Source organism: Lissotriton vulgaris, chromosome 5, assembly GCF_964263255.1.
Source record: "Lissotriton vulgaris chromosome 5, aLisVul1.2, whole genome shotgun sequence".
Classification (NCBI taxonomy): domain Eukaryota; kingdom Metazoa; phylum Chordata; class Amphibia; order Caudata; family Salamandridae; genus Lissotriton; species Lissotriton vulgaris.
Genome location: NC_141693.1, coordinates 541,357,648 through 541,371,952, shown reverse-complemented (window position 1 = coordinate 541,371,952; position 14,305 = coordinate 541,357,648). Strand labels below are relative to the sequence as shown.

Sequence of the window (14,305 nt, the reverse complement as noted above, 5' to 3'; positions counted from 1 at the left end):
GAGTACCATGGCCTCTCTGCCCATCACGAATAGCCAGCGCGTCTTTCTCCCTCTCCTGACCACGCAAGCATCCCCCACACGCTGACAGCCCCCGCTCTCACATGCCTTGGGTCATAAACCCTTCAGCGCAGCTCTGCCTCGGAACCCCATCCTGTTCCCAGCACGACACCTCCCTTCTTCCTTTCATGATCCCGGGTCCGTTGATAAAACCCCCTTTCCTCTGTGCCCGTTTTTCTTACGCGTTCCCAGGCCGCCACCTGGCCCTGCGGATGCTGTTTATTGCCCCCCTGTACAGTAGGAAGCCTCCCCCATCAAAGGATCCACGAGTTGATCAAAGCCCCCACCCTATGAGATCCGATCAATCCCATACATTCCGTGAATCGGCGGAATGTCCAGCTGTGCGATAATCATCACCTGTTGTGACCGGGGTGGGGACTTCAACTGTAAATGTGTGTGGGAACGGGCCTGAAGCGGGGATTCCGAGGATGTCTTTCCGTAAATCAAAGTGTTGACAGAGATGTGTTTTATGCAATAAAACAATAAACTTGTGTATAAGAGGCCAGGCCACAGAGATGCGGCTAGAGCACCTCGAGAAGATACCCTGTTGTCTGATTTGATGTGTTCTGCTCCGTCGGAATAAACTTCTGTTTCCTGCCTTCCAGTCTCCAGCGCCTGCCTCTTTGTTTGGTAACTTGAGTGGGTATAGAGGCGGTTAACGCCGGGCAACTCTGAAAAAGGTCATCGGCCCGTACCTTTTTCCACAAAATCACTAGTGGAGTACGGTGAAACAGAGGGATTCATATAAAAACAGGAAGCAGATTTCCTATGTAAGAGTGAGGGGAGAAACCCCTACTTCTATACACTCCCGAAAATACACAAAAACAAGACACCACCCCCTGGCAGGCCAATTGTCTCTGGGCTGGGGTCCGTTCTGGAACCACTTTCGCAATTTTGCGACGTGTTCTTCAAGACTTTGGTGCAAAAAACCAGCACGTACCTCCAAGACACCAAAAGTCTATTACAAATCTTGGATCAACTCACCGTGGATAACGACACCATCCTGGTGAATTTTGATATTGAGAGCCTGTACACCAGCATCCCCCAGGATGCCACGCTGGATGTACTAGGAAGGGCGCTAGAAAAAGAAGAGTGGACATCCAGAACTCCTAGGCAATTCATTATGGAGTGTGCCAGACTGGCACTCAAAAGAAATTATTTTGAGTTCGAAGACAAGATATTTCTACAGACGGGGGGTACATCCATGGGCAGCACTTTTGCGCCGAGCGTAGCTGGACTGTACGTGTATGACTTTGAGGAGAAATACATCCTCAGCGATACCAACCCCTACAGTTCCAATATTCTATTATGGCGTAGGTACATCGACGATGTGCTGACCATATGGAAAGGCACCGAAGAATCCTAACTTCCTTCTTCAACTGGATCAATACCAGTGATGATCACCTAAGGTTCACCTATGAAAAAGACACGGACACATTGGTCTTCCTAGACGTGATGATTACAAAAAAGGATGGGAAATTAACAACTGTCACCCATCACAAACCAACCTCCAAAAACAATCTACTACGATTTGAGAGCTTTCACCCTAGACCTTTATGTGAAAACTTACCCTACGGGCAATACCTGAGGATCCGCAGAAATTGTAGCGAGCTGGAAGACTACAAGAAACAAGCCCAGGATCTCACTCAAAAATTGCGTAACCGGGGTTATCCAGACAGAATCCTCCAAAAAAGCCAAAAGCGAGCGCGGAATCAACCGCGTGCAGCCCTATTGGAACACACGAACAAAACAGTAGAAGAAATCCCCTTGACTTGTGTTACTACATACAACACCATATCCAATGATGTTTCCAGAATAATAAAGAAATACTGGAACATCCTTAATACAGGAAATTTGAGGTGGGAGAAACCCCTTTTTTTATTCAGGAAGGCACGGAGCATAAAAGATGCAATTGTCAATACAAGACCCAGAAAGGAGTCCCCAGAGAGAGAGACACTAACCAACTTATGGGGTCTACCAAAGGTGACAGGCCACTACAAATGTGGAAGTTGCAGCGTTTGCCCATATACCAAAAATACCAAAACACTACAATTGGAACCTAATAAGATCTGGACAATCAGGGGGCAGACGAATTGCAATAGCGAGAATGTAATCTACAGACTAACATGTCCCTGTGACCTACATTACGTAGGAATGACTAGCAGGAATATTAAACTATGCATCGGAGAGCACAGAAGCACAATTAGATGCAAAAAAAACAATACAAGACTTACTGAACATTTTTTGTCCGTAGGTCACACACCAGATGACCTACAATGGACAATCATTGAACAAATCAAACCAGGAGCCAACCTGACTCAACGACTATTCGAGAAAGAACAGAGGTGGGTGTACAGACTCTCCACCCACAAGTCCGGTTTGAATGATAATATCCCGTGGAATAGCGTAATGGCTTGAGTATAGTTCCCATTAGCCATACGAATACAAACTTAAACCAAGAAGCTATTCTTCATTGTGATACGCATTGTCCATTGATTTAATCAGCCAAAATTATTTAACCAACCCATGTGGTTTACCACAACCCACCCTTTTTCTGTCCTCTGTTCGAAATCCCACCTACACTGGGAGCCCGTATGATATGTTCTCATATCTCTACCCTCCCATGACTAAGAATTAAGAGCCAGCATAATCACCATGGCAGCCCAGAGAGGCATCTCACAATCGGCGCTCGGGAATGGAGAATTCTTCCTACTTTCTCGGCAAATGCGATCCGATTGGCTCTCGTAGAACCACGTGTCAAGACCACGTGACGAGGCCACGCCCAACCAGGAAATGCACCAGTTTACTTTACCGGCACCGGGCGGATTCTCCGGTCATTCCTCGGGGCACCCCCAGCAGAAACCAAGTAGGTTTTCCGCTTGATGAACAGAAGTTGCAAGTAAGTACAATCAGGCTGACCTAAGTGCGGGAAACCCTTTACCACACGATCCCGTTGGCTGTACCAAACTGCCCGACCTTGGCAGCCCATAGCTCACATTTGGCATCTGTTCTTAACCACTTTACAGGAGACGGACTCTTGCCGTCTTGGAAACGCTGGTGCCCATGAAGCGGTAGTCCTGCAACTAAGCGTAAGCCAAAACAAGTCGCTGTTGAGATTCACTATAAGCGATGTCACGACTGCTCACAAACATACTTATGCAGCCGCCCACATCGCAGCACGATAAAGATCACTCTCCCTTACTACGGCCCCCTTTTTACACCATAACCCCAGACGCCAAAACCAGTCCGACACCTCTTTTTTGGCGCTGGTCCTTTACTTTAGGCACAGTTCGGTAACAATCACTGAAGCACTGTTGCGTGACCGCAATAGATGGACCCCACTGCTTGACCTCAAACGCTCGCATGACCCCATCTATTGATCATACGATTGGGGTAAAGACTAGTAACATATGTGTTAAATGTTGTACATTTGTTTTGTCTACCCTGGTATGTGACCCCTTCCTTCTTTTTGTTCCCCTGATTTCCTTACAGGTTTTTTTTTCCCGATTAAGGAAAAATGCCCCCTTTTACACGAGACCACAATTTGCGGTCTCTTATTTGGACTAGGGCAGGACGCGCCTTAGCGTGTGCGGACCACCCAGTTCAAAACACCACGGTCCTGACGAAAACCAATGAATGTATATAATGGCTGAAACATGTAGACCTTTTAATTAGTAGTTTCTGTAAATTTCACATCTCACATAGCACACTACGCTATTTTCAACGCACTATACTTCTTAATGACACCAAAGCCTACCTAATTAGGCACAGGTGCCACACCATTTTAATAAGGGTCCAAGCACTCAAGAATAAACACTTGAAGTGAGTAGTTTTGGCCCCTTTTTTAAAACACTCCTTGATAGTTATGCACACATAAAAGAAAAATACGAACCAGCTCCACTGTAGTCAGGTGTCGCAGCACACCCTATAGGCACTCGGCCTATGGGGTGGGACCCCGATGATGAAGCATGTCACCAACTAGGTTGGTGAGTGAGGGGTCTTCTATAAGGATATGCATTATCCGACAACAGGTTGGGGCATATTGTGCTGACTTGAGCACTTGTGTCGCAGTGTCTTTAGTGTTGGTGCTTGATCTTGATCGGCGCTTGCTTGGGCTAGAGAAACTTCGGGCTTCCTGGGAGCCCTTGGTGATGTGCAACAGTCATTTCACTTTGAAGTGCCTTGGCAGCCTGTTAGGGTGGCACACAATGCACCCCGTATTTGTGTGCTTCTCTTGGGGCTCCTTGTTGGGGTTGCCAGTCCCTTACTTTGGAGATGTGACCTGCGTCTGGGGGGGTGTACTGCGACAGCCTTGTGGTACTGCGGTCAATTACTGTGCAGCAGAGTGGTGCAACTCAGTCTCCGTGGTGTATCACCTACCAGCACTAGGTGGCACTGCTCTTACTTTCACAAGGCTGTTGTAATCGATGCTTGCTGGCACTCCTCATTCAGGGTACTGGCCCCCTTGGGCCTCAGTGCAGCTTTATTCTCAGGCAGACCTCCTCATAGGAGCAGCAGTGTGGCTGGCTTCTAGGCACTGGGCTCTTTCACTATAACCTGTGCCTAATTGCTGCTTTGGTCTCCCAGGTGCAATGCCGGCGTTTGACATCTCTACCCTCTGTTGTGTTACAGGCACTCCTTTAGTGCCTTGACTTCAGGCGCATTAACTCAACTGGCCAGTAGGTGGCAGTGTTGCTGCATTCTCGTGTCCCAGTCTCTGCCAAACTCTAATGCTGCAAGGCCTCATGCAAGGGGATGGCGCTGTCTGAATCCACCCTGCAGGGACTCTGGCACTAGGATTAACCGTACCTTCAGCTGCTCCCCTAGTGCCTCTCATCTCGTCACTCACGCAGGTAATGGAGGGGCTTTCATTTATATCGCATTCCGTTCACACCTTGCAGAGTCACTCTTTTTTTTGTGTGTGTGTGCCTCGACGGGGGCAGCTGCACTTAATTACCTGCCTGGAAGCATTCGCGCGCTTTGAGTCTTGCCAGTGGAGGGTGCCGGTGAAATTATTCCTGCCGCACTCTGTAGGCCTCAGCAGCTCTACCCATGCTGCGGGCCACACTCTACTGCGGTCTCACTTTTGCGGGAGCTCCCGCCACTATCTTGCGGTCTCATTGCTCCGGCCCCTGGGACCACCTAGCAGGCTGGCTTAGCATACTCTCTTGTGCCTGTCGGCCGTGCGCTCACTCTTCCGGGGGGGGGGGGCACTGACACCTCCGCTGGACTCCCTGTACACATGCTGCCGGGGACTCTCTCTCGTCGGTCAGGAGCAGCCACACACACTGCAGCTTCCCAGGACTCAGACGGTCGGCCGGACCTTACCGGAGAACTCCGTCTTCACTCCAGTAAGTGTCCTGTGCTACCGTTCGTCCCACGTTTACGGCCCCACACAATGCAGTAGCTGCCGCATTCCCCCTTAACTTGCTGCAAGGGGATGCTGGCTCCGTTCTGGGGGCCGCTCTTCTTCCTCGCGGGGCGGGGGAGTGGTTAGTTACTCCACACCCGGTTCTCCCGCATTCTGCCTATTTTCTGGCACTGATGCGGGGTTGGTTCCCTCGGACCTCCGGCGTTCGGGCTCATGCTTCCCTCCGCGCCTGAACAGGTATGAGGGCGCGGACCTTCGTTCTGCGCTGCCGCATCGGCTCCTTGGGGCAATGAGCAGTCACGCTGGGCAACAGGTTTCGGGGGATGGTGTGTGGTGGGGGCAGCGGGGCACGATTGCTCCCTATTCCTCTCACCTGGGCACTCATACAGTCAGAGAGTGGGCAATGCCGTGTGGGAATTCGCCTCCGGTGGCGCCGATCGCCTCATAGGCCAGTACCTTGAGCCTGGTGCGGGCACATTGCTCCGCCACCTTCCATTGACCTCATGCTGTTGGGCCGGTCAGTACAGCGGGCTGCAACTGCGTCGGCTGCAGTCGACCACAGGGGCAAACTGGAGGGCACGTGCCTCGGCGAGCCACAGCCCCGGTGCTTCGGTCGCTGCAGGTCTTCTAGGGTCAAGCTGCCCTTCCCCCTCCAGGACCCGGGAAGCGGTCGCCACTACACACATGGGGTAAGACCCCCTCGTCGCCTGTGTAGTATTGGGCCTCAGGCCCACATGCTGACCAATGATGGACACTTACACTACATAGTCTGGTGCAGTAACACTGACAGTGCTGTTCAGCTAGGAGGCTCTTTCACCGACAGTCTCTGCTGCTGAATGTGGAGGATATGTTCATGCCACTTACATGTAGGTGCAGTTTAGAGTCATCTTCTTTTGACTTGGTGTGTACATCAACAGGTGCCATATGACGAAATGGCAACTAGATGGCGGTGCAGCACTGTTCTCTGCAGGCCACAGCAGTGTATCTTCCGACTACGGGCTTCGACAGTTGCTGGAGATGTCGGTGCTGGGTTTTTGTGCAGCAGGGGTCGATCAGGCAATCTTTGCAGGATCCTCCAGCCTTTCAGGTGAGTGTTCATCTCTTCTGGCCTGTGGGCTTACAGTGTGACGCATGCAGGCTGGGAATGCCTGGGTGGTTTTCCTTCTACAAAAAGGGAGCCCATTGGTGCTGCCCGCTGTGTATTTGCAAGTTGGTGCTGGATGCGTGCCGTGCACCACCACTAGGGACACTGCGGCTCCTTTTCTTGTACCCATCAAGCTTTTTAACACTGTGGGGCTCAGCAGGATGGTAGAGGCAGGAGTGGGGCCATCTGTAGTGCTGGTGCGGCCCCAGTCTTCACCTGATGCTCTTCCCAGTAGACTTTCCATATGGTAAGTGGCGCTGCCTCTTCAACACTGGTGGCCATGGTAGTCTGCCTCACACGATATGGTCACTTATCTCTCTTGCCGGCCTAGATTACTTCCCTGCAGGGCAGACACGAGTTACTCTGGCTGGTTTCTCGACCTTGATTCGGGGTTGGCAGGGCCTGCCAGCTCACTTGGGCCTAGATGTATCAAGCCTTTTGCGATTCCTTAAGGCCGAAATTCTGCAAATTTCGGCCTTAAGGAATCGCAAACGGACATTTAGCATCTTTTGGGATGTATCACACATTAGCAAAATAAGGAATCGCAAAAAATTGCGATTCCTTATTTTGCTTATGCATTTAAGGAATCGCAATTTTGCGATTCCTTAAATGGCATGTATGAAACTTTTTTAAATTGCGAATTCGGGTTAAGGAATCGCAAATTAACACCAATTTGAGGTTCGTGTTAATTTGCGAAATCCTTTTAAAAAACAAAATATGACTATTTTGAAGGTGGCATGTGACACACATACATGCCCATAGGGCATGTATGTGTGCCATATGCACACACATGTAAGTTTCAGGGGTGCAGCAGGGTGTCCATGAGACACCCCTGCACCCTTGAAATAATTCTCAAATTGCGATTAGCAAATTGCGAATTCGCAATTTGAGAATTACTGCACAATCATTCCTATGGGCCTCCTGGCCCATAGAAATGAATGGGAAAATTATTCCTTAATTGCGATTAGCAATTTGCTAATCGCAATTAAGGAATTTTAAGGAATCGCTAAAAAATAGCGAAATTCTACATACATACCATTTTGCACTTCTCAAATAGCGATTCCTTAACAATCGCTATTTGAGAAGTGCAAAATGGTTTCTTGATACATCTGCCCCTTGTTTCCCTGGCAACCAGGTAGGGTAGGGTTAGGAGTGTGGGCCTCTCTCAGTGCGGGGCAGGCACTGTCTCACCTTGCCGCAGATGCAGCCTTTTTTTCTTGTACCAGAGCTGCAGAGGTGGGCGCTACGTATTTAGTGCAGTTAGCAGTCTTGGACAAAGATGCAGCACTCTTCGCCCACTGTCATGGACCCGGGGGTGCAGCTATATTAAATGCAAGGCGCAGCAGCCTTCCTAGTGCTGCCGGGCACGCCTTTCCTTGTGGGCTTTGCTGCACTTGTTATGAGAGGTGCCACTCACCTTGGACGTGGCCACTGGCTGATCCGCTCGTTGCCTGCTGGGAACCCACAGGCAATGCGGGCAGAAGTCCATTAGGGGCTCACCGTGCTCTGTCTGCCAGGCTGTTCTTGCTTTCCCAGCGACGGTCTCCTCAGCAGGGTGGGAGACAGGGCTGTGATCCAAATTGGCACATCGCCTCAAAATCCCACCATACAAGAAAAAACATGGATGGCACATCTTTCTCTGTTCATGCAGCCAAACTATGGAATACATTACCTCGAAACACAAGATAAACAGATTGCTATCTTATCTTCAGAAGACTACTCAAGAGTCAGCTCTTTCCTACAAAACCTCCATACTCAACACAAATGTACAGCATATCCCTGTGTATATTAACATTTCATTTGATTAAATGGATGTAAGTAGATATGTATATTTTTGGTATACATATGAATAATGATATGTACTTTGGTATCTATACATTTATTACTTAATTCCTACCGTTAAAAATATTAAAAATACTAAATATTTGCCACTCTCCAATGCACTGTCCTATATTTCATCCTATATCTCTCTCAATATATCCTTCACCTCCTTTTTCTGACTCATCCCAAAACTCATTCTACTACTATGATCTGCAAAATAACCCTTTCTAGACTCTACCCTCCTCTATCCTTCCTTGGATCACCCCAAACCTCATTTTAATACTATGAGCTCCCAAACAACCCTACAAAATTCTTCACTCACTTATCCCTCCTTTGACTCATCCCAAAACGTATTTTACCTCTATGATCTCCCTAATGCTTTTCTAGCAGGCACGACCCGTGATGGGTGTGCCAACGGGCGGTGACGTGGGGCGAGGAGGGGCAGGGTGGGTGGTTGTAAAATGCGGGAAACGGACAATTTAAGGTAAGTACAGAAAAAAATGAATAAAACGAATTTTATTGCGCACGCTGCATCGCCAAATGTGATGCAGCCCGCGCAACAAAATTCGCTTTATTTAATTTTTTCGCTACTTACCTTAAATCGTCTGTTTCCCGCATTTTACAACCCCCCACCCTGCCCCTCCCCTGCCGCACGTCACCGCCCGTTGGCACACCCTTCATGGGCCGTGACTGTTTTCTAGACAGTTGTCCCACCTCCACCTCTCCTTATACTCATCCAAACCTTATCTTACTACTATGATCTCCCAATAAACACTTTCTAGACTCTGCTATCCCCCATTCTCATTTTCAATCCAACTAACAGACTCACATGTCCACCACTTAAATTAATTCAAATTTCACTATACTAATCCACCACTAATCCTTTTTGGGTTCCAGAATAGCGTGCTACTCGCCAAAAAGAGCGTTGACACCTCGTCAGGAGTATTAAGTGCTAAATGAATACAATCACAATTACAATGTTCAACTGGGCAATACTCATTACTTCTAACCTTTTAATTTTGTTACTTTATTCTGAGAAGCCACGATTAAAGCTGACCTCATTTTAATCTTCAATCGACATATGTGTGCAAATGCATTTAGAAGACAATTCAGAAATATGCAGTTGAACACATTTAAGACATAAGAAAAATTTAATAAAAAAACAAATCTTGAGATTTTTTTTTGGTCATTCATTTAGTTTTGCCCTTAATGGAATTATTCACTTCAGATGCGAAATGTAAACGTACTATTTTAAGCTATTTACTCACATTTCAATTCAAACACCTCATCGTCTCAGTCTTATCAAATGGGAGCTAAGTAAATCCTCAAGCTTACCTTGTAACAGCTCGGGTGCAGACAGTAACAAGGAAGCAGCCAGCTACAATCATCCACCCCCAGCCTCCGTCAGGGGGAGCATTGTTTTCATCTTTCTTTGGCTGAGCCATAGTTGAGATGTTTTGGCTTATGAGTTTAGTAGACTTACAGTAAATGTTCCAGTCGACATAAGGCTCATTCATGGAATGTTACCTTACGTAAGAGTTTAGCTTTAGCATCTAAGGACAAAATAAGGAAAAAATCATTTAAAATAACCATGAGTATGATATCATGGAAAGCGATTCTCTCTAACTTCGTATGCATTACTTTGTAGTTAACAACATATGCTTTGAAAGTCTTAAAAATGGCTTAAGAACAATTTCATGACTTGTCCTCCAAAAGAGCATTATGAAAGTAGTTAACTGTACAACAGTGATCATATATGTACATATTTATTTTGCATAGTACAGTATCAATTAAAGCAACATATCATTAAAAAACGAATTAGTGGATGATGTAATAGATAATACATTTAGCATTTATTTAATAGACCACACAGATTGGTTAGGTTTCTCATTTGAGGACAAGTTTATTTTGCAGCTATTGAAAACATGCAAATGGAAACTTTGTCACAAAACGTACTAATTTGCTATCAAGCAAGAAAATTAACACATAAACTATCACAAATAAGACCGACAGAAACGCTCTCTGTTAGTGATAAATACACACTTGTGTTGAAACCTTCACAACCGCACAGTTATATGCATTCGAAGAAGCATAAAAGGAAATTGGCATGTCAAATAGTGCAAATCATGTTAAGGAAATGTAAGTGCTGCTAAGCGGGCTAGTGAAGTGTATTTTCTTACACACTCTTTACCAAACTCCTTTTATGCACGAGTCAATGCTCCATGATGGATCTTTCCTCGCCCTTCCTCTAGAGTAAATACTTTATTTCCCAGCTGATGTTCTTTCTACAAGTCCTCACATTTTTGCTATTTTATACTGTAGTGGTAAAGGCAAAAAACTGCACTCTTTAAGTCATGTTGACAGATTGAATGCATCAGTATTTGCAAAACAAAACAAAAACAGCTTTTCATGTGCTCAGCTACTTTGTGTCCAATATTCAACATCCAAACCCTCCAAAAATTTCTTTGTGGTTCAAATTTCCCCAGGCAAATCCCACATTTTAATATTGGCATTTTGTTAACTGCGTATATTCCAACATTTTAGGAGGCTAACTCTTTGGAACTATAGGCCAGATAGATGTGCAACCCTTTTTAACGGTTGCAAACAAAAAATCGGCCCATTTGCGACTACTATAAAGGGTTGTGGTATGTACAAACCCTATTTTGCGATTCTGTAACCTATTACCGACTAGCAAAATATGATTTACCAATTTGATATTAGGAAGGGGCCTGCCAAGTGCATCCCTTCCTAATAGCAAGTCACAAGACATGTACGATTGTTGTCGCAAAACAATTGCAGTTACCGCATACTTCAAGTAGGTGGTAAGCCAGTCACTAATAGAAAGGGGTCCCCAGGGGGGCCCTTTCCCTTTGTGAATATGTGCGGAAACATTGTTTCAGGGCAGACAGTTTTCCCTGGGCCCACTGCCTACCCTTAAAACATTAAAATAATTCATTCATTTCTTTTAAATACATCCTGTTTTCCTTTAAGGTACAAAACCATTTTACAAGTGGTAAAGTATTTTCCCAGCTCACAAAAGGTCATCTATGATTCTTTCTGAACCTCAAGTAGGAAGGGGTGTGATGCTGAACAGAAAGTATCAATAGCTTGAAATTGCAATTGGGACGTCAAACCACTGATGAGATACCGGACCCAGAGTTGGGGTAGTACTTGATTCGCAAAGAGGAAGGTGTCCATTTGGGACACTTTCTTCTTTGTGAATGGTGAGGGTGGCCTTGAGATGAGGAGGCAGTGGTCAAAATGACCACTTCCAGCTCACCCCTACACCTTTTAAAACTGAAACTGTTTTTTTTAAGTAGTACATGTGACACAGCGCAGATAGCTTTGAGTTTTTAATATATGAACTGTTAGGCAAGTAATTCATGCTATTTTATTTACCCTGGCGAAAATTGCACTTTTAACTAAATGTACTTTTTAAATGTGCTGCTGCTTTCCGATCTGCACAGTCTTTGACTATTTGTCAGGGAGAAAGCATTGCTTCCTTGGTTCACCCACTTCCGGTACCTTGCACGATTCCCTAGGCAGCACTCTAGCTCTCCCGGGTATAAATGCCAATGCTGGCCCACACGCGTGAACAGCGCAGGTGGCTTTGAGATTTTAATATACGAACTGTATGGCAAATAATTCCTGCTGTTTGATTTTCACTAGGTGAAAATTGCACTTTTAACTAAACATACTTTTTATTTGCGCTGCTGCTTTCTGGTCCACCACAGTCTTTGACTGTTTGTCATAGAAAAAGTATTGCTTCCTTGGTTGACCCACTTTCGGTACCTTTCACAACTCGCTTAGTGCTCTAGCTTGGAAAATAAGGGCCGGGCAGTTTGAATTTGCATCACAGTACACGACCTAGTATAATAAATCACTAGGTTGGACAACCATTTGTATTGATTGACTTTTTTGTTTTATAAAATATTTTAAGATTTTTTTGGCATCAAAAAATACAACACAACATTTATAAAGATACACAAATTCAAAATCAGTGAACCGAAAGGAAATTGTCAAAACACATACTGTGTTTTGACAATTTCCTTTCGGTTTACTGATTTTGAATTTGTGTATCTTTATAAATGTTGTGTTGTATTTTTTGATGCCAAAAAAATCTTAAAATATTTTATAAAACCAAAAAGTCAATCAATACAAATGGTTGTCCAACCTAGTGATTTATTATACTAGGTCGTGTACTGTGATGCAAATTCAAACTGCCCGGCCCTTGTTTTGTTTCTTCGTACAATGGTGGTCCAGGCCGGTCAGTGACAGGACCCAAGCCTTTCCCAGTTTTCCCTAGCTTGGAAAATGGCATGAACAACGCGAGCTGTGCCATGCGGGCCATTTCCCTGCAAGCCCTACCTCCCTTGCCTTAACCACACATATGCATAGTTAAGGCAATGCACTGTCTAGTTGCCCAGTGGAGACACAGGAAGGGGAAGACTGTAAGAGGAAGGACTATCAGGAATCAGGAGAGGACACAGTGAGGTAAGTGGAGCTTGGGCTTGGCTTTGGGGAGTGGAGAGGGTAGTTTTTTGGGGTGGGGTAGGATTTTAGGGCTAAGGGCGGGGGAAAAGGGACAGTTTACAGAGCAGGGAGCAGGGTTGGGGTACTTTAGGGATGTTGGGGATCATTTTTAGGGCTGCGGGCAGGGTTGCTTTGTAGGGCCTTTGGTTGGGATTGTATTTTTTCCCATATCTGTGCTTGGGGTGGTCCTAAGAGGATGGGACCACCACTGAATCGTTCAGCATGATATGCTCTTTGTGTTCAAGGCATCTGCCTGGTCCCCCCTAGGTTAGGGTGACCCCAAAATCATCCCCTCTCTCATTGCCTAATATTTTCCATTTTCAAAGTTCATTGTTGTGAATTGGTTATATGCTATTTAGCATGCAAAGTTGCTTTATCAAAGCGTTTGTGGATGCAGTTTAGTAGCTGACTCTGCTACGTGGAGGAACAGAGTTTTTGCCTGAATTCCGTGTTTTTATTTGAATGCGCGGTTAACCAATCTCCGCAAACTCAAGTTCATTGCCCAGGGTTAGTCTATACCACAAACTTGCGTGCTAAAGACCCAGTTGTGGTAGAGACCGCATGGTACAGGCATGCATTGTTGAGGCATGCTTTGTACCATCATACAACCCTCTAGCTCTCCCGGCTATAAAAGCTGATGCCGATCCGGACACGCGCAGCAGGCGCGCCTAAGGCAAGCCCGTCTTTGGCCATCTGCACCTGGACTTCACCAAGAGCCCAGACCCCTGGTCCGCCGGACAAAAAAGGTTTTTACCTAACCGAATCTCCTATTCTTTTGCTTCCCTCTACCAGGTAAAAGTATCTTGCAGACCTAGCAACCGACAACATCGTCTTTGTAAAAACAGCTTTTTTGAAACCCTGTAGATACCTTTCGGCCTGCCGCCGCTGCCATTTTCAAAGCGGCCATGAGCCTCCCTGTGCCACATGTCATGAACTGAATCCTTACATACCCAAAGCTATTTTAGCCTGTTGTGGAAACTATTCTACCAATCTACCTCCCACAGTGTCCCCCACTATACCATACCATGTCTCCCACTTGAATGACACTAAAACCAGCATAAAAAGCTTTCTCTGTAAAGTGAGATCACTAGCTAAGCCCTCTACTGAATTATTATCACCTTTCTATCTCCAGACATATGTTTTCTTACAGAAACATGGCTGAATGCCACAACGGGTATCACTCTAGCCATCCCTGACAACTATCAATTAATAAGACTTTATAGAGACCGGAAAATAGGAGGGGGCATCACCATAGTTTTCAAAAACTCGCTTAAAGTCTAATGGATTAATACTTCTATTACTTAATCAATGGATTTAAGCATTTTTAAAATAATTCTATCTGTTACAGAAAGCTGGAAGCGTATCTTCAAATATCGCCC

At 45.9% G+C, this 14,305-nt stretch overlaps 1 protein-coding gene across 3 annotated transcripts in view; it reads right to left on the bottom strand.

Moving 5' to 3' along the window:
- The window catches only part of SLC16A12 (solute carrier family 16 member 12), an 812,734-nt gene that overhangs the window by 273,749 nt on the left and 524,680 nt on the right, over nucleotides 1-14,305 (bottom strand). For all 3 annotated transcript variants that reach the window (XM_086921988.1, XM_086921986.1, XM_086921987.1), the window contains exon 4: nucleotides 9,729-9,946. In XM_086921988.1, the coding sequence (XP_086778114.1) occupies nucleotides 9,729-9,910 (182 nt within the window). In that variant the 5' untranslated portion in view covers nucleotides 9,911-9,946. The remainder of the gene's footprint in view (nucleotides 1-9,728; nucleotides 9,947-14,305) is intronic.